General features: G+C 43.3%; 4 protein-coding genes across 7 annotated transcripts; 1 reads left to right on the forward strand and 3 right to left on the reverse strand.

Moving 5' to 3' along the window:
* Positions 1-49: 49 nt before the first annotated feature.
* On the reverse strand, positions 50-2,757 carry upp1 (uridine phosphorylase 1). Its single transcript, XM_049731001.2, has 8 exons — positions 2,584-2,757; positions 2,147-2,176; positions 1,732-1,843; positions 1,494-1,652; positions 1,303-1,417; positions 799-1,008; positions 489-635; positions 50-400 (listed from the first exon to the last, which is right to left on the reverse strand). The coding sequence occupies exons 2-8, from the start codon at positions 2,173-2,175 to the stop codon at positions 246-248; spliced, it is 927 nt and encodes a 308-aa protein (XP_049586958.1). The 5' UTR covers position 2,176; positions 2,584-2,757; the 3' UTR covers positions 50-245.
* Positions 2,758-3,499: 742 nt separating this feature from the next.
* gra (granulito) lies at positions 3,500-5,310 on the reverse strand. Its single transcript, XM_049731049.2, has 6 exons — positions 5,250-5,310; positions 4,219-4,338; positions 4,090-4,148; positions 3,966-4,023; positions 3,793-3,899; positions 3,500-3,693 (listed from the first exon to the last, which is right to left on the reverse strand). Exons 1-6 carry the CDS (start codon positions 5,284-5,286, stop codon positions 3,667-3,669), a joined length of 408 nt encoding a protein of 135 aa, XP_049587006.1. The 5' UTR covers positions 5,287-5,310; the 3' UTR covers positions 3,500-3,666.
* A 249-nt stretch (positions 5,311-5,559) lies between these two features.
* rbm12bb (RNA binding motif protein 12Bb) lies at positions 5,560-9,344 on the reverse strand. The gene is made up of 2 exons (XM_049730920.1): positions 9,184-9,344; positions 5,560-7,709 (listed from the first exon to the last, which is right to left on the reverse strand). Exons 1-2 carry the CDS (start codon positions 9,327-9,329, stop codon positions 5,858-5,860), a joined length of 1,998 nt encoding a protein of 665 aa, XP_049586877.1. The 5' UTR covers positions 9,330-9,344; the 3' UTR covers positions 5,560-5,857.
* Positions 9,345-9,868: 524 nt separating this feature from the next.
* setd2 (SET domain containing 2, histone lysine methyltransferase) lies at positions 9,869-24,718 on the forward strand. Of its 4 annotated transcripts, XM_049730762.1 has the most exons (23): positions 9,869-10,353; positions 11,369-11,453; positions 11,533-11,655; positions 12,970-12,991; positions 13,169-16,902; positions 16,967-17,098; positions 17,177-17,305; positions 17,379-17,502; positions 17,567-17,644; positions 17,729-17,826; positions 17,952-18,084; positions 18,163-18,297; positions 18,373-18,501; positions 18,569-19,618; positions 19,729-19,777; positions 19,856-20,153; positions 20,237-20,969; positions 21,304-21,429; positions 21,769-21,905; positions 21,990-22,098; positions 23,041-23,115; positions 23,189-23,290; positions 23,617-24,718. In XM_049730762.1, the coding sequence occupies exons 3-23, from the start codon at positions 11,627-11,629 to the stop codon at positions 23,776-23,778; spliced, it is 7,584 nt and encodes a 2,527-aa protein (XP_049586719.1). In that variant the 5' UTR covers positions 9,869-10,353; positions 11,369-11,453; positions 11,533-11,626; the 3' UTR covers positions 23,779-24,718. The 4 variants fall into 4 exon arrangements, with proteins under 4 accessions (XP_049586719.1, XP_049586718.1, XP_049586720.1 ...); XM_049730761.1 differs by lacking the exon at positions 11,369-11,453; XM_049730763.1 differs by lacking the exons at positions 11,369-11,453; positions 11,533-11,655 and having other exon boundaries at positions 20,237-20,510; positions 20,646-20,969.
* The last annotated feature ends 785 nt before the right edge of the window (positions 24,719-25,503 follow it).

Consider the following 25,503-nt stretch of genomic DNA (forward strand, 5'->3'; position numbering starts at 1 on the left):
ATACAGAATGCAATAATTAAAGGTGAATTAATTTGCTGGACAACAGAGATCATAGCTGCATGCTTTATTAAAATGACAAATTACAGCCAAATAAAAACAAAGCACTGTATTACAATACTGAGAAAAAGTGATGTTTCTCTTGAATAGGAAAAGAACCAGCACAAAAATAGTTAATTCAAGTAAAATGTGCATTCATATTTTAAGTTGAAACATCAGGAATTCACAGTTATCATGGCAAAAAATGGTCATCTGTGAAGAATTTTCAGGGCTTCAACCTGCTTCTTAATGTAGTACCCCACGAGGATCTGAGGTCTCTGCTGGTAGCTGTGGAGAACCTCCTTGGAGCTGCTCAGCTGGTCTCCCTTAAGGCGGTCCACTAATGTTGTGCAAACCACGGCCGCTTTAATGTTACAAAACAAAAGAGTCGGAAGGTTACATTTTTTAAAAAGAAATGTCTTTTGTGAAATCTTACTGATGTCATTCCTCACCTCGCAGGCCGCTTAGTTTACACATGGCGGCAAAAACTGTCGACTCCATCTCAATATTGCACACGCCTGCTTCTTTAGCTTTTGTCAAGTATTTGTGCTTGTCCTTCTCCGTGTACAGGCAGAATGCACCGTCTAAGCGGCCTTGACCTATTCGACAACACAAATTGGACAGTGACTACTTGTCCTCCTTTAAAAAGGCCAGTTGACTGATTACAAATGACTTGTTATGCTAATTGGAGCTAATTGGAGGACACGACTTGATTTTTTTTTCATTCACAGAGGGATTGACAAAAACAAGTGTGAAGCAGACCTTCATAGAAATCCAGCGTGCACATGGTGTTTCCCATCACAGTTTTGAACTGGCCCAGCTCCTTGCTGCACTGAAGCAGTTCCTCAGCAAGGGTGTAGTCCAGGTCAGTGTCACGGACCACTAACTTGCCCAAGATCAGCTGCTCAAATTTGGCCACAAATGTGGCATCCACAGACTGTTTGGTAATGACGACAGTCCCAGGTTCAAGCCCTTAAAAAAAGTATCAATATCAGGTATGTTTAAACTAATAACAGATGAGACTAAAGACTTTAGAATCATTTTTTTTTAAATCTGAAAAATTACATTACACAAGGCCCACAAATTCCTTATAAAATTGAACTTAACAGGTTTTAGGCACATTTTTTTTAGGGCGGGTTCTACTGTTTAAAGTATAAGCGCGCCCTCTTGTGGCAACTAGTTGAAGTCCTGGCAAAGTCGTCAAGAAAAAGCTCCTATGTTGTAATATCAACAAGATGAATACTGACAAATAATTTACAAACTTACCTATCCCACCTGATGTTCCAATGCGTATTATTGTAACATCTGTGCATCGTGCATGATGGAGGAGCTTTATGAGCTCATGCAACATTATCGACATGGATGGGATTCCCATTCCATGCTGCAAAAATGAAGCAAATCATTTTACAATATTTGTCACAATTTGGAATATAATATTGTAGTTTTCTTTGACTTACACTAACAGAGAGTACAGGTCCAACTTTGTACATGGCATATCGGTCTGTTCCAGCACAAATATTAGGGTAGTCTGATTTGGGGTCTTGCATCCCAAGCTCTGCAGCAATATACTCAATGAACTCCTTCATTCGCCAAGCGCTGCCCCCAACACACACAAACTGGAGGAAAACAAATGCACACAAAAAAAAGTGATTCAAATGTGGACAGAAATTGTTTTTAACAATGAATGATTCTTACTTTGACGTCTCCAAACAGAGCTGGAAGATTGTGTGTCCCTGTTCCCAGATTGAAGTGGTACAAGATGTCATCTTTCAGCCCACAGAGGTAAGGGTTGTGGACTAGAACGGGACTTGAAGGTGGGAAATTAGGGGGGAAATAAGTAACTGACGGAAAAAAAATGTACAGTATTTTCTCATTATTTAAATACATAATCAGCCAAACCGGTTTATGACATGATTAGAATTTTAAGTCTTATACTCTCTGCAGAATTACAGCAGTTTTTTGAACCTATATTCAACAAAATGTCATTCTCATGCTCTGGGCTTTCATTTTCATTCATAACGTCAAATACATTGAAGTTAACAAGCTGCCCCTCAAAGCTAACACTATTTGATTAAAAAAAATGAAGATTTGATGGGGGTGACCACCTTACCTGCTCGTTTCTGTGTACTTCGAGTCCATCCTGTCTCGGGAAAAATGACCGAATAAACCAAATATCAAAACAAAAAAGTATTTAAAACAATACTTTGTAGAGTGTCAGGCCGTTTAAGGTACAGCTATCTGTGACGACCAGGCGAAAATGATAAGGTAAAAGCGCATTTTCAGGTTATTGTTGAAAGCGATCTTTGCTTTTCCCTATTCAAAACGGGGTCACCTGAATGCACCGTGAACCCGGATGGTCAGCTCGGAAAGATGGAGAAAGTTCGTAACCTTTGACCTGACCTCGACTTTCAAGGTGGCTGCCCTCATATCAACAATCAATTGGGGTGTAGCCCGGTTTCAACAAAACAAACTACGTTTTATTTATTTGTTGACTCCTTTAAAGTGATCATTTACATTCAATGGGTATTAAAACAACGTGGATCCTACCTGAAGTTTGCCGGTGAGTCGTTTTGAACGTGTAGCGTTGATCACGTTAGTTTTGTTTGCTTCCTTTTGTGTGACTCTTTAAAGAAACCTTTATGATCCATTAGCTTTGATTAAAGTCGGTTTTCATCTTTTCTGAGCAGTCAATTTTGAATGACAATTGCCTGCTTCTTTAATGAGTTTCATCAGCCCAACACGTGATCAGTGTGTTTACCAACAATTAGCAAGCCAACTGCGATTATAACATTATAAAAATGTGGTTTTATATTTTTACCACTTCTTAAATTATACACAAATATACTTGGTGTAGCATGAATAACAACTTGCCAAATAAAGCATTAATTTTCTGTCTGTCACTAAACGCATAGACGTATAAAGAAAGATACATTATTTTAAGTGACTGATTTATGGCAGTCGAAAAGCCTTAACATAAGTGTTAAAACATTTTTGGCGACACGTGATTGCGGTTTTCTCGCATTAATCTGTCTTTTTAGGCTGGTGCCGTGGTGCGCGTTTCAAAATGCACACGCTCTGAATTTGTTGTTGCATTCTATTAATTCACCGCTAGATGTCACTGGCTGTCCTCTTAATAGGACGTATTTACTTATGCCCACTTTAACCTTTATTAACATCAAGGATGGCCCCAATATATCTGATTTATTGAATGCTCACTAACTTCTAACTAACTAAATAACTAATTAACTCAAAATGAATGTATCCCCACTTCAAGCTTCAAAATTCTAATGAGTCCCCTAATATTTAGACTTAATGTCTTCTATCGTGTCTCGCTTTCACATGCAAAGGCCCAAAGTATTTTACTAGACATGTCAAGTCAACAAAAAGTATCACAAAAAAAAAAAAAATACATGGGAAAAACCGTAATGAGGTTAAATAAAATTCAAATGTATGCAGGCATCCATCTTGGGTATTTTTCCACAAATATTTTAATGAGCATTGTCACAAAAAAACAGTGCAAACATCAACCAAATATACAATAAAACATGTTTTCTCGTAAAGAAAATAAGTTAACCATAAGAAAAAACAATGATGTAGTGTTGCCTATCTATTGTAGGCAGTGACTGGCGATCAGTCCAGGGTGTAGTCGACTTTTCGCTGGAAGAAGGCCGAGAGGGGCACCGTCACTCAAAAAACACTCGCATAAATATTCCATCCTGACAGCAAGGTTATAATTGACTATAAATTTGAACTTACTGCATTGGGTAAGACTATGGGGTGGTCTGGTAAAAACTGCGGCCTCATCTTGGCAGCAGGACAACTCGCAAGACCGATCAGAAAATCTCGAGAGTATGACAATCTCTCTGTAATGACATTTTGGGAATTCATCACAAAAAGAGCCGAGGCAAAACAAATATTATAGATGGTACCTTTTTTCTCATCCTGGAGATTGACAATCTCGAGGAACTGCTCCACTGTAATGTTTGTCTGCAAAATACACAATTGTCTATCTTGCTTAAAATGTCTCTAGATTTGAAACTTCTCATTTCTTACCTGTTTATCGGCGATGTTAATCAGTGTCTGAACACAGGAAGTAGGATTTATTTGGGGTTCTAGATGGACAAATTATACATTAGAGTGGGTTGGAAAACAATCACCCCAAGCCCTTTTCTGATGTTTTACCAGTTGAGCCACGGATGTCAACAGGAAGGAGACGACGCAATGGTCTTGCAGGCTCCAAGTGCTTTTGGATAGTTCGTCGCCTCGACACCTCCATTCTCATGTCAATAAGGTACAAATCTGCTTTGGGATTTCATCATGACATTTTAGCTGGCATTTCTAGAAGCTGACGTTTTATGTATGCAGTGTGTTCTAAAGTGGGGATTTATGTTTGTGCATGAATTTGAGCTCGATTTTTTTTGTGGGTGCAGATTGGCAAATGCAGTCATGATGGTAGACCTTTCTAGAAGTAGTTTGCAGTGCGTTTAGATACGAAATATTGATTCTGAAAGGAAAAAATGAAGCTCTTATATACTCGAGGCAAACCAGGACTTTCAGATGAATTGGCAAAAATGTACATTTTGTCAGTTTATAGTCGATTTCACAATTTGAGCTAGGTACTTGTGAGTTAAGTACCAATATTGATGTTAGACGATGGATAAACCGATAATTAAAATGTACTACTATGGAGTACCAGCATTAACACTATAAATTGTTCTTTTCTAAAAGTTGAAAACTTGTTTAGGCACGATAAAATTGCTCATGTGGTAGCCATGTTAGCTAAAGGATGGAGCTAATGACAACACGATCGCCGCGTTAAAAAATTTTTTTTAACTATCTGTAGAGCGCTTTCGACGACAGTTTACTACCTTATTTACTATTATTACAGGAAAATATTTATGTACTTTTCTCGTGTGAGTTGTCACTACAACGCAACAGTTCTGAGTGATGTTGGTGTCCACGAGGGAAGACTAGTTTAACCCTTCATAAAATAGCCATTACAAACAAAAGTTTACACTGCATGCCATTTATTTTAACAATTAACTTGGAACAAAGTTTGACGGGTTTAATTGATGGCAAAGCTTCGTCGTTCGGTTTTGAGCGATTTAAAAATGTTGTAAAACGTTAAGCGGAGTTTTTTTATTTATTAGTCGCTAATTCACATTAAATAGTTTCTATATTTATAATATACATTAATGTCCAAATTCACCTGCAAGTTCGATGTCGGTCGCTCTTCATCCACGGTGGCATAAAGTTAGCATAAAGCTAGTAAATTAAATCCGGTAAAATCCGGTACTTTCAAAATAAAAGCTATGTTCACTTACCTACTAACACTCTCGTAATTTGCTCTATATATTAGTAATTAGCTAATATCCATGTCAACTTTCTTTTATTAATTGAAACTACTCATTAAAAATCCCCCCCTCCCCCAAAAAAATCTAATTATTAGTTTGGTGACGCAAGGAACAAACACTGCTGCTTTTCTCACATAATTTATCAAATAAAAAGTCAAGAACAAGTGAATGAAGATTTTCCATTTTAATGAACACCACTTTAATCACACAGCGTAAAATGAACTGTATAAAACAAACAATACTTCCCCTGGATGCAGTCAAAACTTATGCAAAATGAAAATATAATTTCAAATGCAGCGACTAACGCGCTATTCAAATGGACAATGAATAAACAGACTTTGGCAAAACATAAGACACAGGGGGAAACCAACTACATGAGTAACTGCTATTCCAAAATATATTTCGCATTTGAAGTTTTCAAACTAGACCACTTGAGCTCGCTGGCTATCAAAATTCCAAAGTCATTTTTAAACAAAGAGTAGTTGAATCTTTCTCGAACCAATTGGCCTTCCATTGAGTTCCTCCACTGCTATAGCGGCCTCCTCCCGAGTCTCAAATACTACAGTTGCGCTCCCTTTGAAAGCTCCGCCCCTATCGTACTGCAATGAGATGGATCCCGGAAGAATACGATATCCGTGGCAAAAATCGTAGATTTCTTCTATTTTGATTTGGAATGGTAAATTAACTAGCTTCACACATGTGGGCTCGCTAAAATTGTGCCTCGGTGGACCTCCGCTGCTACGAGCACCGTTGCCTCTGTCGAACGGGTGGCCGGCAGAATTATAGCCGCCGTAGTTTTGAGGCCCCGCATTCATTGGCATGTTAGCGCCACGAGAACCCCTGAAGTCGGAGCACTCCTCATCGGCGCCTTGGAACTCATTGAATCTTTGCTGTGGCCCGGCGATCAACTCCCGCATGTGAGCACGACTGACGTATTTGAGAGCAAGCTTTGCACCGAGAAACCTCTGCCCGTCGAGAGAGAGGGCCTTCATGGCCGCTGAGTCGGAGTGGAAGAGAACCAAAGCCTTGCCGGTCCCCGAACCTGTGTCGTCACGCAGCAAGTGCACGTCATCGTCCGAGAGATTCATCCCAACGAACAAGTCCATGACCTCCATTTTGCGTACGTCGAAGGGTAGATTTTGCACCAGCAAGCACTTCTCTGTGTCAGAATGATCCCTGGGGTTGGATGAAGTCCTCTCATTACTTCTACTTCTTCTAGAGTTCCCACAAGGGCTGATATCCATTTTCTGAGACTCCATGATGGCCACCATTTTTTCTCTGGAGATCGGCCGGATATGAATCAATCGATTGAAAAAGGGCTTCGTCTCCTCTTCTGTTGCTTCGCGAAACTCGCGCATGGTCTTGAAGAGCACAAAGGCGGACCTACTTTTGCGATCGTCAAAATTCATGAACAAGATCTGGTCATCATCGAGCCTTGCGTGGTGAAAAAGCCTTTTGATGTCCTCCGTTTCCACTGCAAAGGAGAGATTCTCCACCATAATGCAGAACTCATCATTGGGCGATGACCCCCTCTGGCCTATTGGTGACTGTGACCTCATTGGACCACGCAAAGGCGATCTACGTCTTTCAAACCTGTCGCCTCCCGGGTTGCCCCACACGGGTGTCCTTCCGGTTGACCGTCGCCAGTCCTCCTCCGTCGTGGGACAAATCTCCACATAGCGAGAACCGATGTAGTCCCTGTCCCTCTTCAAGGCTTCCGAGACTTCCGCCGTGCATGAAAATTTCACGAGACCCATTCCGTTGTTTCGTCCGGTTGCGTTTTTCAACAGGACGACATCAACGATGTGTAAACCCTTGAAAAAATCCACAATTTCTCTTTGGGACACATTGAAAGGCAGCCCTTTGAGGAAAACACACGGGGAGACGACGTTCGGGGCGTCTTCATTTGAGTTTGGTCTCTTTTGGCGCAGTGGAGGACTCATGTCCACTTTACTCGCCGGCCTCTTGTTAGAATCGGACTCCGTGGATCTTCGGGCATGCCTTGCGTTATCTTCAAGATTTCTCTTTTTCTCCAGCTCCGCATTGATGGCACTTTTCTCAAATACAGTCTGCATCTCTGCTTTGCTACTGAGCAGCAAAGTCACAGACCCCCCGCGGATTTGCCCCCCTGAGCGCGTCATGGCTCTTCTCGCGTCTTCGTCGGAAGCAAAAATAATGAAAGCTTCCTCCTTCTCGCCTCCGATTATGTGTACACCACCATCTGGAATTTTGAGTCCAGTGAAGAATTTGCGAATATCCTGCGAACCGGCAGTGATCCTCAATCCCTGTAAACGGATGACGACTGCCATGCTGAGGCACCTGCAGACAGAAGGGTATAGAACAACATTATTCCCCTCAGAGCTTCTCAGCTCCACACTGCCTGCCATTCCAACATGTCACCATAAAAAAAACCTGAGAAGATATTTCATTTAAGACAAAAATTCTGAAAAAGGTATCAAAACCCAAAATGGCGGCACCACACACAACAGCAAGTACTGCTGTGAACAACTGGCCCTCAAAGCACCACTGTACATCAAAACATAAATTACCCAATACAACCATAACATTCTGACCACTATGGCGCAAATTAACTCATAGGCTGAGAAACTAATCAACATTTCTACCAATCACACTGCTGTTCGTGCCAACTATGGAGCTTGGAAAGAGAATGTGATTTATAGCAACCTCTTGCCCCAAACGCTCCCGTCCACAGAGAAGTCGGTCATAACCATCACCGGTACAAACTCCTATATATACCCAATATTGATTAATGAACCACCCAGAAGCTGGCCATCACTAAAAAAAAAAAAGAAATCCTGCTTGCAACTGCTTTGATTAACCATCTAAACAAAAATCCAACACCTTAATCCCTTAGACTATTTTAAATGTATCAAAGCTAATTCACACAACAAATTAACAGCAATTTTAGTCCATTTTAAATTGCTTGCCTACTTTACAAATACATTATATTGTATCCTGTGTCCCACACCACAAAATAAAATTCCAGTCGTGGCCAAAATACAATTCCAGTCGTGGCCATTCACAAACTGCGGTAACCCTCCCTTTTGTTCCCCAATGTAGTCAGTCACCGCACAAAAGGGGGATAAAAGGGGATCAGTAGAATGTGGCCATCCACCACTTGGGACAAACAGTAAAACCCATTCCATTTCAAGTACTGCAATACAACACCAAGCAATATAGACCAATAAGTAATTATTATGTGCTGGAAAATATCAATTGTGTCGTAGAATTGGCTTTTAATTTGCCGAAATATCTATTTTCAGGAAAGGGGGAAGTGTGATACAAACCATTAAGGGTTGGGAAATACCACGTGATCGAACTCATGGAGAAAAGGGACACGAAACTGTGTAAATTCTAACATTTTAACACCAATCTATGGGAAACTGTAATCTTTTCCAGCGTCATTCAATGAAACCCCACAACCATGCTTTGAAGCAGTTTCGCCCAGTACTGCAGGCCAAGTCGTCGTCAGTTCAGCTAGTTTTCCTCCGCCAAAACACACGTTCCCCATTTGTGACCACCCGTCAACGATCAAAAACATCCAGAAAGCAATGTTGTTTTCCCAATACCCATCCATCTTATATGTCGAAGACATTACTTGAGCAATCCCAATGCTTAAATGCTGCTTGGTCGTCAAGACAAAAAGACGTAGCACAATGCTAAAACGTTAGCCACAGGCCCACCGAGGCATTACGAAATAATTCATTCCATACTCAAATAATGCGTTCATTATTACAATAAAATACCCACGTTAACCAGCAACTCAACTTACACAAGCGACAAGGTGACTCTTGTGCAAGTATTTGGAAAAATGCTAACAATATTTAGCACAGCCTCGATTCGATCGTTGCTTCGCAGCCGCCTTTGCCTGTCTTCTTCGCTCAGACAAAAAGTGAGCAACGACTCATAACTGTACATAGCACCGCCTGCTGGTCGTAAGGCACAACACGCATACTTGTATTTTTAGGGGTCCGTGTCAAATGATATATTTTGTTAATTTAAGAGGCGCTTTTACTTTCCTAAAAATGACAAGTAGCTCAAATAAAATCTCAAACCCTAATTGTTTAACTTTATTTATTTTTTTAAATTATGTTTAAGACATTTTGGCACAGTGTTGGGGTACTTCTGCGCATTATATATTCTATGAATGTCTTATGTGAAATCTCTGTTGAGTTAAGTCCTAGGTTCTGACTTGGCCAGTCCAAACGGTGATGTTTTTTTCTGAATCTACTCTATTATTGACTTGCTTTGATGCTTTTGGGTCGTTGTCGTATATATATAAATTCCCAGACAAAATGATTTTGTATAGAATCTGCAACTCCTACAGCAATTTTGCAATTTAGTTGATCCTTTTTACAACCTCTGATAACTATCTCTACAGTGAGTTTAAAAGTGGACAAAACACACAATGCACAAATTTGTTTCCTCCTGTTTAACGCACGTATTTGATATGCCCGACCCACATTGTTGAACCGGGGCCACTGTTACACGATTTACTGTTCCGTGTTGACGCCAGGCCAAACCAGGCCAGCTGTGTCCGTGCATCATGTGACGTCGCCGCAACAAGACACGCCAAATGCCGCAGAGGAAAATGTAAATAGCAGGCATGTTTCTCGTCTTATTTCGTCTGTTTCAAGTGGATCGGAGCGTCGGATAGGTCGAGGCATAACGTGAGGGCCTGATATCGTTGTGGACACAATTACTGTGGATAGACACTACTGGTAAGTAAGTGTACTCACAAGTGTGAGCTAATGCTAGTTGGATAGCACAACATTGAGGCGCAGCGGAGCCACTGAGCAGCAGAGCGTCAACCGACCATCACCTCCGTCAACCCCGGACCGATTTGACGCCGGGCACGCATTGGGGATTGATGTTCGGCGAAGGACACCGTCTTGGGAATTTTGAAGATGGAAGAGTCTCTTGACTTGAAACACTTTTTAAAGTGAGTACCACACGAAAGATAGCATTAGTTTCCTTACGTTGTGTAGATTTAAGCGAACCATACACGCAAGTAAGCTAAGACAAACCCTCCCCCCTGCTAGCATGCTCCTGATGCCGGATGGACGCTTAAATGAAATGAGGGTGAACGTCTGTTTATAACACAATCTTGATCATATTCTGCAAATTATTCGCCACGTAATGCTTTAAAAATCAAACGATATGAAGAACAAGGGTCACAAACGGTGATGTTAGCTTCCATGCTGCTGGTTACATGTAACCTAGTTAGCCGCTAATGCTCGCCCAAGATTAGCCTTTCCGGCACAGAAAGACAATCGATTGTGCCATTCCTCGGCTATGTCAAACACAAATACACAAATCGCTTTTCCAAACATAACATGTTCGAATTTAATGGGTATATTTGAACGAAAGTAAGCAAATTTATCATATCGCAGCTAGTGTTAGCTTACCCAAGTTAGCGTCATTGGTTTGGGCATTTTTGTGTAAGTAATCGTGAGAACGTTATCTATTACGGTAATATGGTTATGATTGTCCGTTAAGTAATCGCATTTAATGTATGGTTAAGTTAATAACTCTGAGCAAGATGAAGTGGAAATGAATGAATTGTCTTGTACATTACAGACTAGCTTTGAAAATGAACAGGAACTGGCTTTTAAAAGGCCATGCATGTTGGGCTGCACCTAAGCTTCCCGCACCAGGCCATTGAGCTTCCTTGCTCATTGCAAATGCTTCCTCATAGCCACTATAGTGATACAATCTATTATTTTCATATGATAATGAGTTATGTAGCATTATTTTTGACATTCTAGCGGCAGCTGCTTCGCTTTGCCATCTACAGCGTTCTCCTTATTTTTCATCTTTCTGATTCAGTCTATGGACAAATCTTGTTCATTTATTTTTGTTGTGATGCAAAGCCACAACCACACTGAATAAAAGCAAGCATAATAGAGTGAGAAGAAGGTCTGCATGAAAGTCTGCAACTGCTTTGCTCTCTGCAGAAATTGATAACCATCTCGAGAGAAGGCTTCAGTGGAAGTCAGACAAACCAACGGTCAACAGCATGTGCTCTGCCTACATGATAAGGCAAAAAGCTTGTTGGACTTATTGTTAGCTCTTCTGGACACACCACAGTTGATTGCAAACTTATCTTTCTTTTTGCCAGGTGTGGCGTCACTTTGGAGGGTTCGTTTCTCTGATTTGGATTATTCTTGGCCAAGCAACGTCCGCAGGCCCACTAATCCTAGACGAGTTTCTCAATGGACTCTCTGCTCAAGTCAGAAATCAGGTATTAGATGGCAGACAACACAGACGTCACTGTGAGTGAGGTGTTTAGTTTGAAAAACAAAAATGTGGACGTCACTAGGGCAGGGCATTGTTGAGAACCTCCTGATTCAATTTGGATTCTTTAGGTTTGGGACTTGATTGGATTATGATTCATCAAGAGGTAAAAAATAGGCAAATCGGAGCAAATTTAGCTGAAGGTCACCCGAAGGTGTTATCTTGTATGGTGGCCGTTAATTGTGCAATCTCAAAGCACCTCGTGTGGTTAAATAAAGCTCATCCAGGGGAGTGACTTCCATCATTTGATAACTTCTTTTTTATTTTTGGATAGTGGAGAGGACTAGTGAATAGTCCAATGTCTTAAAGGTGTCCAGCTCTGTTGTGATCTGTTGGTTATTTCAATTTAAATTGTCTCACAATTGTAGTCATTCAGTAGCCCCATTTTTTTTTAATGAGTGTATCGTCTTGAATGCTGCATTGGCAATTGGTGGGAAAAAAATCCTGAAGGATCAAATGACCCAGATACCAAGCACACTTATTGGAGCTTGGCCCAAGGAAAGCACTCAAGCACAATTATCAGCCAAATGAGAACAAAAGCAACGTAAGCTAATGAATTGGAGTCCTTTTTGTATGTTGTATCTTCATGTTAAGTTGTTAGCAGTGATCTTCAAGGTTGGTCTTTAAAAATGTCTGATCCCGACAGATACAAACATTGGCATTTCTTAGCCATATTTGTAGAAACTGTATACAAATATACACATTCCATGCACCCATGGGCTTGCCACTATCCTAATAGTATGCACATTAAGGATTGAGTAGGCCTCTCCAAACAAGTGAGCTTGTGTTGGTTCATAAAGCTTCTAAACTGTGGTTGCTTAGATATGTGCAAATTCTTACTCCGTGTTGATGGTGGACGTTGGTGTTTTGCATACTGGAATTTCCCTGTGTGGTACAAATAAAAGAATATCATATCTTTGAAGGCAGTGAAAGCGTTCTTGAAGCGAGGTCGTTGTTCTAGGTGACAGTTGCAGATACGTCTTGTTGTTTCTCAGATGGGTTACGCCACTTTTTGTGTTTAGCTGAGTTAACGGGATTATGCTTCTCTAAAACATGCAAAAATAATATCGATTGCTGCGCTCGTGGTTGGTTCGCTTCTAGTAATAGGCTTTTAGCGTATGCTGAAATTTGGCCTCCATTGTAGATTGGCCAACAATGTCTGTTCAATAGTTTTCTTTTTACAATAATTCTCCTGTGTACAGTGTACTAATGAAATCTTCTTCTCTGTTTTATGTCTCCACGCTCTTGCCATGTATCTCAGAGACGAAGGAAGCGGAGCCTCGGTAAGTACATTTGAATTTCACCCTGGAACCTATTTCATAAAAGTCTGCAATCCACCCAAAATGGGTCAGGGACCCACAATTTGAGAATCACTTTATGAAGTTCTTATCACTGCAACTTTTTATCGTCTGAAATGGTCAATGGATTCAAACAGCTTGCGTCTCTCTGTTGGTTTTTAGGTAAAGGTGGAGGGCCTTTCGAAGGCAGCTCTCATCAAAAGCCTATCTCCTAGAGTTATGCTGTCCAACCATCTCTTGCCTAAAGGGACCAAGATGAAGGTCAACCTCGAGGATCAGAGTCGTCAGAAAGTGTCCTTCAGCTTCGCGCAAACCAAGAAGCCACTGCACAGCATTTTCGTGATCCCTTCCAGCCCTGAAAAGTCTGACACTGAAGCTCCCGCTGCCTCATCACAGCCCAACGTCGACAAAGGAAGAGCTTTTGACGGTAAAAATGAACAAAAACAGGCTCAAGCAGTTCCCATTCCAACGGAGCAGACTTCTTCCCAAGTCCCAAACTTTGCTGCTAAACTAAAAATAGACTTGGCAAAGATGCATTTCAAGAAGCAAATACTCAGCGTGTCCGTGACTAGAGAAAAACTAACATCTTTTTTTCGGGAGGAGACGCCCACTTCTAATTTGCTGGTTTTGCAGAAACCAAATAACAGCGAAACCAATTTGCCATCTTTGCAACATCAGAATCCTGTAAGTGTCTGTCCTTCTGAGGATTCCAACCATCACTCCTCTGACAGCCGGACCGTATCAAGTCTCGACAAACCTGCTGCATCCTCAGGAAAAGACGAAGAGAATTCCAGTAATGAGCAGGATAAAAATGTATACAAAAGGAAAACCAGGTCGCAAACTGACAGGCGAACTGAGCCTGAAGATCCAGTCCCGATGTCTTCCAGACGCAAATCAGTCGACGCCAAAAGTAAAACAAATTCAGAAAGCGGTAGCAAAACGGTAACAAAAAGATCTCCGTCTCGGTCCCGAGGGGCAGAAAAGGAGAAAAGTTCATCGAAACGATCCGAGAATCACGAAAGATCATCTAGCTATACAAAATCGGACCGGGATTCTCGATACACATCGTCGCGTTCGCTGCGATCAAACAAAGATCGCAGGAGATCCAGATCAAGGTCGAGATCAAGATCCAAATCTCGAGGAGCTCGAACCAGTTCATCCCACCCAAGATCAGAAAGATTGAGGGCTGATAGAGGCTCCCGCTCGGAAAGGTCTTATTACCACGACTCCGATCGCAGATCATACCGAAGTTCCCCACGAAGGGACCGACGGCGATCTCGTTCTCGCAACGACAGAACCCGGGACAGTTCTGACTCTGAAGATGACCACCGCAAGACGAGGACAAGGACAAGTGACTCCAGTCGATCATCTACCTATTCAAAGTCCTCGTCCTACTCTAAATCGGACAAAGCAGCGAAATCTACAGATCTGCCGCATTCGTCGGAGTCAGCCAAAAGAAATCAAACATCTTCAGTGTCAGAAAGGACTACGTCAAAGCGACAGGCAAACTCTGACCCCCAGCGCAAATGCTCCCCAGGTGTAGAAACGAGAAATTATAAATCTAACACCCATCATACACAAGACACCAACAGAAAATCCAATTCTTCCGCTCAACATGCGGATAGCGAAAAACAAGAACGTGAAAATCGGCTGAAAGGCGGCGTCAGCGACAACGAGGCTGATCAAAGGAAAAAATCACAGGCTACCTCGTGCAAAGAAGAGGAAATTAGTCAATTGGACTCTAAACCGAACCCTTGCTCCAGATCGTCAGAGGAAACCAGCGTGCAGAACAGACAATCGGAAGACCAATATCAGAGCCCCAATGACGAATCAAAATTTGAAACGACCGCAAAACCAAGTTTGCTAGGTGACAGGGAAAAAAATGGTTTTCAAAAGAGAACTCAAGACGACCAACAGGTTATTAGCGAGTTGAGTGAGACACAATGTGACAGATTAGATGGGCCAAAATCAAGTCTCGAGGTGGAGAAAGAAATTGCGCTAGCTAAAAGCTCAATGGCGCATGTCAATGTCGCTCTTGAAACGGTAAACAATGTGAAGGATTGTCTTTCTGCTTTGAATGCACCATCTGAAAGTAAATTCAATAGTTGGGACGTTATCGAGTGCAGTATAGATGTGAAACATGTCGACTCTACTCACGGTTCAACGCCTCTACCTAATAAAATGGACATAGCTGCCGCATATGATACTCAGACCTGTCAACCGACGGAAGATCCGTGTCATGTTGCTATCGCCTCTGAGCTAGCTCAAACGAACGCACAACTGCAATCAGAGCAATTGTGTGCAACTGAGAACAACGCTAAACAGAACAGTTCTACGAAAAAGTCCCGGTGGGATATCGTTGGGCAGAATGGACCAGGGAGTGAAGAGTCTCAGCAGACAGTCTGTGTGAAAAAATTTGGATTCCCCCAAAGTCAAATAGAAATGATACAAGCCCCGCATGAATCTGAAAGATCTTCCATACCTTGGCAGGAGACGGAAAAGCCAAAGCAGGCAGATAGTTACGATCGAGGCGAGTCTGTTGTCGCCGACCGTGCTCCGAGAACAAACTTCGAACATTCTCTGTGCAACAATGATGCAACACAGGTGACAAAAATGGACAGCTGGAATGGGAACGTTCAAGAGAAATCGGAAGATAATACCCCCAAGAATGAATCGAAAAATACATTCGCCTCTCACGAATCCGGCGGAGGACAGAGTGACGCCAGCGATAGTGACAATTCCGACTACGACTCTGATTGCGACGAGGCAATAAGACGAATACATTCTGTGGTCGTCGTGCCAAAGAATTCGACCGTAACGAGCGAATCACATGACACCGGATCGTCCTCCTGCAGTCTGTTCATCTCCGAATCCCATATTAGTAACGAAGCGATGAATGTGAATAGTCATGGAGTCCAATATCAAGTCCGCTCTCAACAAAGACTCGAGGGTAGTTCCTACCACCCTGGTGTTCTTTGTCAATCCCAAAGTAATATGATTGACAGCACAAGTCACTTAGAAGGATCCAACGCGAGTGCTGTCTCGCAGCAGTACGTGACTTGTCCTACCAATGTCCACCAAGGTATGAGTAATTTCAACCTAGTCGCTTCCGGACATTACGACCAATTGCGAGGCCAGCAGTACGTTACCAACACTGGTGAACTGATGCTCGCGCATTACCAACATTCTGCCGCCAGTGTCAACGATGGACGTGGATTCAACCCAAGCTGGAGTTTTTCCCAGCCGGAACAACCCAGTAGTACATATCAACAACCAGATAGTAGTCATGGACCATTGTTACCGCAAGCTAAACTTTCAGAAAGCTTTCCTAGTCCACAGCAGCATGGACACCACAATATCTCCTGGAACCACCAAACCTCAGACAGGCAGATAAGCAAAACACCCTACCTCCATGTTTATCAGGATCTCGCAGGTGAAATCCACCCGGACTCACTCACCAGTGACCATGACGATTACTGCAGGGCGAAACCATCCGATCAAATCAAACCGACTGTTGACCAGAGTGGACCTCTGGGGGCGTCTTTGGGTTTTGTACAAGCTCACGAAATAAGCAGCAACAGCAAGGGCCCGGTCGTACCTGACCCTCCAAGGGAGGACAGCTTAAGGACTCTCAGGAGCAGGGGACCTCCCAAGAAACGACGACCGGAGATCGAGTCCGATTCGGACAACGAAGCAGAGGCTGGACCTACCGCCAAGAAGGAACGTCAAGGGGATACTGAAGAGTCGAAAGAAACTCAAGTCAAAGATGAGGTGGTCCGGCCATCACTCACTCTGCAGCACTTTCAAGATACCGGCCGGTGGAAAGAATTTGCCAAGGCAAAGAAGATGCCTCCTTATTTTGACCTCATTGAAGAGAACCTGTACCTAACCGAACGGTAAGATTTCACAAATTCAGACTTTTTTGGTTTCAGTTTCAAACGTTTTTTTGAATGTTTGTAGAAAGAAGAGCAAATCTCATCGCGACATCAAGAGGATGCAGTGCGAGTGCCCCATCCTGCCCAAACAGGACCGCTTAAGGGGAATGTTGGCGTGCGGCGATGACTGTTTAAATCGTCTCCTGATGATCGAATGGTAAGTTCAACTCTGGCGTTGTTTGAGAAAGCTCAACAGAGAACTCGAAAGATTCTAAGACAATTTGTTTGACCGTAGCTCGTCGAGGTGCCTGAATGGACACTATTGCTCGAATCGACGCTTTCAAATGAAGCAGCACGCTGATTTTGAAGTCATCCTCACCGAAGAGAAGGGTTGGGGTCTTCGTGCAGCTAAGGACCTGCCATCGTGAGGATTTAATTCATATCGAGGTGTCATCTGGTCCCGGGCGATCTTGACGTGTGTTTTGATTCTCTCGCAGGAATACCTTTGTGCTAGAATACTGCGGGGAAGTGTTGGACCATAAAGAGTTCAAAAATCGAGTCAAAGAATACGCACGCAACAAGAACATTCACTACTATTTTATGGCGCTAAAAAATAACGAGGTAAGATTAAGTTTATTACGTTTTCGTGTTGATTAGGAATTCTTGACCGTTGTTGTCTTTCCAGATCATCGACGCAACACTGAAAGGCAATTGCTCTCGTTTTATGAATCATAGCTGCGAGCCCAACTGTGAGACCCAAAAGGTTCATCCACCATTGGAACTAGTTTATTAATACAGTTTTGTTAACATGGTTATTTGCTAATGATTGATTTTCATCTCATTTCAGTGGACAGTCAATGGTCAGCTTCGAGTCGGGTTCTTCACCACCAAGGCGGTCAGCGCAGGAACGGAGCTGACGTTTGACTACCAGTTTCAACGATATGGGTATTGCTTTTTTTTTTTATTTATGCAAAAAAAAAAAAAAATCAAGAGTTCGTATCTCGAAAAGTTCATAAGCGTAGGCGTTCGTAAGTATTTCTATGTCTAACTTTCATTTTCTTCTATTTTAGGAAAGAAGCCCAGAAGTGCTTTTGTGGAGCTCTCAGCTGCAGAGGTTTCCTGGGAGGGGAGAACAGAGTCAGCGTCCGTGCGGCTGGAGGGAAGATGAAGAAAGACCGTCCTCGGAAGAATGCTCTCACCACAGTCAGTTCAGATGTTGTGGTCGTTGTTTTTGATATCATTTGGACAAATGGAAAATTAATCATCCCTGTTGTTGTTTAGGTTGATGAGGAGCTGGAGGCGTTGCTAGAGAACGGCGAAGGGCTCTATGATGGGAAACAAGTGGTGTCTCTGTGCAGGCTTATGGTCCGCGTGGAAAACATGGAGCAGAAACTCACCTGTCTCAAGCTCATATACGTAAATCAACATTAAAACAATGTGAATAACCAAAATGCGAATCGTTTTACATCGTCGGGTATTTGTGCCATGCAGGATACGCAGAATCCGTCATGCTTGAAACAGTTCTTGGATCATCACGGCTTGTCTTTGCTTTGGATTTTCATGGTGGAGATTTCAGAAGCAAAGGGCAACAATGCCAATAATACCAAACTGCAATCAGAGGTGAGAGGTCATTGCAGTCTTCTCATGAATTAAATTTTTTTCAAATGCAAAATCCATTTGTCTCCAGATTCTGAAGACCTTGGCTGTCTTACCCATCTCCACTAAGAACATGCTGGAAGAGAGTAAAATTCTCACCTTCATTCAGCGATGGGCCCAAACAAAAACACTGCCTCAGCCCACGGAAATCGACGGTTACTCCAGTGAGAACACTTCCCGTGCTCAGACCCCCCTCAACACCCCTGATGGTTCTTCCGCCAAATTGGGACCAGAATCTGACCGGGACCCTTCCAAACCTGCTGTGGACCGCCGCCTTAAAATCATCAGTGAAAACAGTCTGGACAGTGCGCTCTCAGATGCCAGCAAAGCATCTGATGGCAAGGATGAGGAAGAGGAGGAAGATGATGATGAAGAGGAAGAATCTGCTCAAAGTGCGCTCGCTGATGACAAACAACTTAAAGTAGACGCGGTCATCGAAGCTGCTGTCATCGAGAAGGAAACTCCAGAAGAGGAGGTGAAAGACGTCAAAGTGCAGGAACAGGAAGAGACAGAAATAGCTTCGGAAAGTCTGGACCAAATTCCTGTTGAAGAGGTCAAAGACCAAATTGAGTTGGAGGAGAACCCCTCTGAGGTCAAAGTGGACGTGAATGAACCCAAGAAGGAACTTGAGGTTTCTGACCAACCTAGTGGAGAAGATCTCACCATCCAGGAACCAACACAAATGACCGAAGTGGAAGGTGACCAGCCTACAGTTGAGATTCAAGACCCAAAGATCGAGTCAGTTCAAATGGATATTTCTCAGGCTCCAACTGAGCAGCTCGTAGAAGAGACGGTGGTCAAGACGGAACCACCAGAGGCTGAAAATCCTCCTCCTGGCCCAGAGGCCCAACTGGGTGAACCCGTACCTGTCGCTCCGCCAAGCTCTGACACCCCCGAGGTCAGTTTGCCCGCTGAAGACACACCAGTACTGACAGATCCATCAGCCATAGAAACGCCTTCTCAAGATGAAGAGGAAGGTGTTTCTGATGTGGAGAGCGAGCGGAGTCAAGAACCCCAAGTCAGTGCTTTGGACATTAGCAGCATGGCGGCCAGGCTGTTGGAAAGCTGGAAGGATCTCAAGGTGAGCGAGCTCGGAGTCACACAAATGAGTTCCAAGGTTCAATTTCAATGTTCGAATTTCTTGCTTAGATCAAAAATGGCCAGACATCAACTTATCTTCTTGTCTTTCAGGAGGTGTACAGAATACCAAAGAAGAGTCAGGTAGAAAAGGAAACCAGTGGTAAGTAAATTTTATAGCTCTTCCATCACTTATTATTTATGCAGTGTGATTAATATCAAGCGCGTTGTCCCGAAACAGATCGCAGTCGAGACCGTGAGACAACTTTGACCCCACGCAACACCTCCGGTAGTCGAGAGCGTGAAAGGGAGCGTGAAAAGGATCGCGACAGGGACAGAGACCATGATCGGGATTGGGAAAGGGACAGGGAGCGAGACAGGGATTGGGAGAGAGAAAGGGATCGGGACCGGGACAGAGACCGAGATCGTGACAGGGAGCGTGATCGAGACAAAACACCGCGCAGCACTGAGAGACGGAGGCGACGGTCCACATCTCCGCCTTCCTCTTATGAGCGGAGCAGCCGGCGCACCGAGGACCGGTAAGAATTCCCGCCATCGGGAACGTTCGACCAACTTTCCTCGGATGTCGAGCAGTGTTGTTTTGTGGTGCGGATCGTTTCAGGTTTGACCCGTCCAAGACACCGAGAGGAGTTGCCAGCAAAGAGCGCAACAAGTTGTCCACGGAGGAACGCAGGAAGCTGTTTGAGCAGGAGGTCGCTCAGCGGGAAGCCCAGAAGCAGCAACAGCAACTTCAGCAGCAGCAACAACAGCAGCAGCTCCAACCTATGACCTATGACCCCGCCTTGGCCTATGCCTCCACTTCTGGCTTCATCACCTACCCACCTGGTTACCCTCTCCATACATTTGTGGACCCCACCAACCCCAACGCAGGCAAAGTACTACTACCCACCCCTACAGCTGACCCCAACATGACCTATGAGCAGACTCCTCCCCAAAGACTTGTCTCAGAGCTTGGGCTTCCCTCACCTTCATCCACTTCACAAGCCACTCCTGTTTCCACTATCTCTCAGCACATCACCACCGCCAACCACACGCCTGCAGACACCCAGCAGTTTGCCCAGCCCGCTGACGCCGCCCAGGACTCGAGAGTGCCTGTCCTCTCCGTGCCCGCCCAGACGACACCCCAGGTCCAGAGCCAGCAGGGCTACGCCACTCTGTGGGACCCCGCCACCCAGCAGGCAGTGACGGTGCAGACGCAGCCGGCGCAGCAGTACGCCTCGGCTCCAGCGCAGGGCGCCGCCACGCAAACGGCCATCTACTACCAAGGCCAGCCGTGCCAGACCATCTACAGCATCCCCACCGCGTACCCTCAGACCAACACACCAGTCATACAGGTGGGCTCGTCGTCACAGTACAAAGATTCCCAACCGGGTTAGACCCCAGGTGTCCACTCTTGGAATAGCCCTTAATCATTTTTGACAATTAGATCATGATCAGTTTTGAGTTGTAATAACACTATTCGCCACTAGGTGGTAGATATTACCTATTAGTGATTCCCCTGTCTCTGATCCATCTAATCTATTCATTAAAGCCTATTTAAATTGAAAAGCATCATTTATTTGAATAATTAATTTATTGCAAATTTAAATCAATTGGGAAAAATTATGTTTAAAGCTTCTCAGAAATTGGCTATTTTTAAATCAGTTTTGATTTTATGCTCTTTTGCAGGCGTACTCTGACCCCTCGGCCAGCTACTTGCATGGCCAGACTGTGTATCCTGGCCATCAGCAGGGCGTGGTGGTGCAGCAGGGTGGCACAGTCACCACCATCGTTACCTCTCAAACGGTCCAGCAGGTAATAAGGCCACCTTAATTCACAACTCGTGTTCTCTTCTATATTTTTCTACCTAGGGCGTCGACACAACAAATGAACAGCTGGGTCACATTGCCCAAAATAATTCAAGCAAAAAAAAAAAAAAAAAAACTGTGCTTTGTAGTAAGCTGTTTTGGTCACAAGGGGGAAGTGTACATCTAAATTCCTAGCAAGACCAGTATGAAGTCATGGAAGACTTCAAACCACAATGCTCATGTATAATATTTCTTGTATGATGATTATTGTGATGACTCTCCTTTTCCACGGCAGGCTAAGCAGTAATTACAGGAAGTAAATTAGACCGCTGTTTCTTTCCTCTAGGAAATGATCGTACCCAACAATGTGATAGATCTGCCTCCTCCCTCTCCCCCGAAACCCAAAACCATCATCCTACCCCCTAACTGGAAAGTGGCACGGGACCCCGAAGGAAAAATCTACTACTACCACATTACCACAAGGTGACTTGTAATGTCTTTTCACAGTGTATTCATATTTAAAAGTGTTATTATTCATTTACATGTTTTATTTTTTTTTTATTTTAGGCAAACTCAGTGGGATCCTCCAACCTGGGATGGAAGCAGCGAAACCAATCTGGACCATGACTCCGAGATGGATCTGGGCACACCCACTTATGATGAAAATCCTTCCAAGGTGAGTTTTTCCATGAATGTCTGTGCAAAAAAAAAAAACATCTCCCTTTTTGGGGATGCTATTTCATTCGCTTCCCAGAAAGTTTCGAGGTTGGATGCGAAACATGATTATAGCGTTTGTTGTTTGGGGCCATTGACGATGGTGCACTGGTGATTACTTTCAGCTGTGTTTTATGGACGGGAACAAACGTCATCACGCCATCGTCTCCAGCCGCTTTAATGAGCTCCTCCTTTTCGCATATTTGTCTCTCGAAGACAAAGACGGTCGCTAAACCTTGTTCCGTCACTTTGCTGCATGTCCCCTGGGGCTCGGGGGTCATAAAGTGAAGATTTGATTTTCTTGTCTTCCACCGCCTCATTTGTTTCCTCTTCTTCACTTCTAACACCGCCGAGGATAATGAGAAGCATCTGGATGAGCCAGAAGTTGTTTTTTGGTGGCGCTCTCATAAATGTTTTTGTCTCTGGTTACTCTTGGGGGTGAAAATAAACTGAGATGCAAGGTCACATAGATTTCGTGTCACAGCATTTGAAGATGTGACACATGTTGGTCCTATTATAAACAACTTCGCTACTGTCTTTTTTTTTTTAATCATCACACTTGGCGCCTCAGCTGTCGTTATGGTCTGAGTAGTGGTCACGGTGATTTCGAAGTTCTGGGGGGGGGGTCTCATGCTTCGTCAGGTGCTGTTTGATGCTCCTGGCTGACTTCCATGGCCACTTTTGGAAATGCCGGCTGCCATGTTTATTTGAGATTTTAATTATAGATGGCCACTACAGCACTACTACTTTTTAACCTCTTCTGCGGTCGTAACATCACTCGGTGCAGCTGAGAAAAGGCCTGAAGGAAGTTCAAATTACACCTTTAAAGACTGTCGCATGGAGCAATATATAAACCTGAACAAATGAAGAATTGTATTAAATGTTTTTTTGTTTTTTTAAACAGTTCTCAACCAAAACAGCTGAAGCAGACACTTCCAGCGAATTGGCAAAAAAAAGTAAAGAGACATTCCGTAAAGAGGTAGGCATCCGCTCCTATTTGCTTGCTTTTGCCGTTGTCACTTTTTAAACACGTGTGCGTTTATGTTACTCAGATGTCCCAGTTTATCGTGCAATGTTTGAATCCTTATCGGAAGCCGGATTGCAAACACGGCCGCATCAGCAACACGGAAGACTTCAAACATCTGGCAAGAAAGGTAAGATTGAACAGGTTTGGTTATTATTTGGGGGGGAAAAATCAATTGTTAAAACATGAGTACCTGCAAATGATAAAAAAAAAAAAAAAAAAAAAAAAGGATCTCACTCGTGGCGGACACACAACACAGGCACATAAAAAAATTTTTTTACTGTTGTAAACAATAACGCACGTAAATTGCCCTTAAACAATTCAATCTCAAAGTCCAAAGGAAAAAAACAAGCTGGAGTCTGAGCAATGGTGGCCACGCGGGCCTTTTTTTTTTTTTTTTCCCCTATCACCCCGAGCCGCTCCCGCCTACTACCGCGTTCTCCTTTTGCCCGACAGCTAACCCACGGCGTCATGAACAAAGAACTCAAGGCATGCACCAACCCTGAGGACCTAGACTGCAACGAAAACGTCAAGCACAAGACCAAGGAGTACATTAAAAAGTACATGCAGAGGTTCGGTGCCGTCTATAAACCCAAGGAGGACACGGACGTCTACTGAGCGCACGCGTTTGCCTTCCCCCCACCCCCCACCCACCCACCTACGCTTTATTTATGATCCTCCATTGAAGACAAAACAGGGGTTCCCCATACAATCCCCCAGAACCGATTTTGCCTTTTATTTCATTTTTGTGGGGTTTTTTATACGGCTGTGAATCAAGAACAAGCCAACGTTTTTGTTCCTTTGACACTTTCCACTGTTGAAAATGGATCAATGAACAGTCTGCTTCATTTTCTGGTGCTGCTTTTTATCCGCGGAGGTCCAAGCTTCCACTCGGCAAAACGCCAGCGGGACTTTTGAGAGCCGCTTGGGTCCACTCCGGGGTTCCACGATGTGTGCTGGTCATCCATATCTCGTTCATTGTGTCTTTTTAGTCGTCGGTTACGACGTCGGGAGCACGGTTTGATTGCTAAGTTTGATGTGCCACGCCCCCCCCCCCCTCCTCCCCCCCTCCCCTCATCCACGTCCTCTTCTACCTGGACTCACACAGAAGAGTGTAGCATTGCAGTTTTAACTGATCCACTTGAGTTTTTAACGAAGGAACTCGGCCTTTTTATTCACCCCCCATCCCTTTATTGTCTCTCAAACCATCGCAGCCTATTGCATTAATTGTTGATATATTAAATAGTAGTTTTGGGAATGTTTAAATTAACAACAAACTTTGTAAAATGACTATCATTTCATGGTTCTCAAGTGTAAATATGTTATTATTACCAAATGTGTATGCAGGAGCCACAAGTGACCAGCTCGATCCTTACTTACATCATGACTTCTTATCCTTGCTGGCTCTTGTCAACGTAGGGCGACAATTTTTTTTTTCTTTTTTTTTTTTAATTGTACAAAGTAATTTTCACCCTACTCAACTGTAAGTATTGTGCAAGCACATTGTCATACCGAGTGTACAAACATTTTAAAAGAAAATAAAACAGTTTCTTTTGTACACCTTTTGCTGAGATTTATAATATATTATAAATTATTATATGCTATGAATTATTAACCTATTTCATGAATAAATTAATTGACTTAGACTAAATTATATGAGTAAAAAAGGGTTCGTTTTTTGGAAGCGAAAGGAAAAAAAATCTAACAGATTGTAGCTGTGTGAAACTTTTCTCCACTCTTTTTAGTACAGCTTTATTAAAAACCCACTCTCCCCCCTCAGGGTTCTCTTTGGATAGGAAATGTTCTGATGCACTTAAGCCCCTTGCTATGAGGCAGCACAGTCCATAAAGGTCTGGATTTAACCCAACCCCTCCTCACTATGTAATCCATCAAGTCAGAGTGACTGACAGAGTCCAGGATTGCAGGCTGAAGGCCAACTCAACAATCACTTTCTCATATCCAAGAAGGTCAGCAAAGCAAATGAAGGAGAAGCTGCTGGCTGAAGGACAAGAACAAAACACTGAAATATTCAGCAAGTGCCAAAAAGAGACTAACTCTAAAGCCTGCAATTGAAACAAAGTCACTCAGCCTTACTGGGCCTGTTGATTCACCTGCAAGTATTAGATTGGACGCCTGCATATTATTACAAGAGCAACAATAGAAAAGAAACATATTTGAGGTCAAAGGTCATGTCCAAACAAGGTCATCAACAGTCTTTGCCGGTACCGGGAACCAGTCCTTAAGTCGCAAGACTGACTTCAAGTAGTGGGAAAATGAAGCTTCAAATTTGCTTCATGAAGCAGTTTTTGTATTATTTTTTTACTCCTCTAGATGGCAGTCTCT

The sequence above is a fragment of the Syngnathus scovelli genome, chromosome 9 (assembly GCF_024217435.2).
Source record: "Syngnathus scovelli strain Florida chromosome 9, RoL_Ssco_1.2, whole genome shotgun sequence".
NCBI lineage: Eukaryota > Metazoa > Chordata > Actinopteri > Syngnathiformes > Syngnathidae > Syngnathus > Syngnathus scovelli.

Excerpts from the sequence above, each read along its gene's own strand:
- setd2 (XM_049730760.1), top strand. The coding sequence starts at position 10,319 with ATGGAAGAGTCTCTTGACTTGAAACACTTTTTAAA. Across the intron at positions 17,503-17,566 it reads TGGCGCTAAAAAATAACGAG|ATCATCGACGCAACACTGAA; the intron begins GTAAGATTAAGT and ends TTGTCTTTCCAG. Across the intron at positions 21,430-21,768 it reads CCTCTCAAACGGTCCAGCAG|GAAATGATCGTACCCAACAA; the intron begins GTAATAAGGCCA and ends TCTTTCCTCTAG.
- rbm12bb (XM_049730920.1), bottom strand. The coding sequence starts at position 9,329 with ATGTACAGTTATGAGTCGTTGCTCACTTTTTGTCTGAGCGAAGAAGAC. Across the intron at positions 7,710-9,183 it reads AGAGTCACCTTGTCGCTTGT|GTGCCTCAGCATGGCAGTCG; the intron begins GTAAGTTGAGTT and ends TTCTGTCTGCAG.
- gra (XM_049731049.2), bottom strand. The coding sequence starts at position 5,286 with ATGCCACCGTGGATGAAGAGCGACCGACATCGAACTT. Across the intron at positions 4,149-4,218 it reads TGACATCCGTGGCTCAACTG|AACCCCAAATAAATCCTACT; the intron begins GTAAAACATCAG and ends TTGTCCATCTAG. Across the intron at positions 4,024-4,089 it reads TTAACATCGCCGATAAACAG|ACAAACATTACAGTGGAGCA; the intron begins GTAAGAAATGAG and ends TGTATTTTGCAG.
- upp1 (XM_049731001.2), bottom strand. The coding sequence starts at position 2,175 with ATGGACTCGAAGTACACAGAAACGAGCAG. Across the intron at positions 1,653-1,731 it reads CTCTGTTTGGAGACGTCAAA|TTTGTGTGTGTTGGGGGCAG; the intron begins GTAAGAATCATT and ends GTTTTCCTCCAG. Across the intron at positions 1,009-1,302 it reads TGGAACATCAGGTGGGATAG|GGCTTGAACCTGGGACTGTC; the intron begins GTAAGTTTGTAA and ends ACTTTTTTTAAG.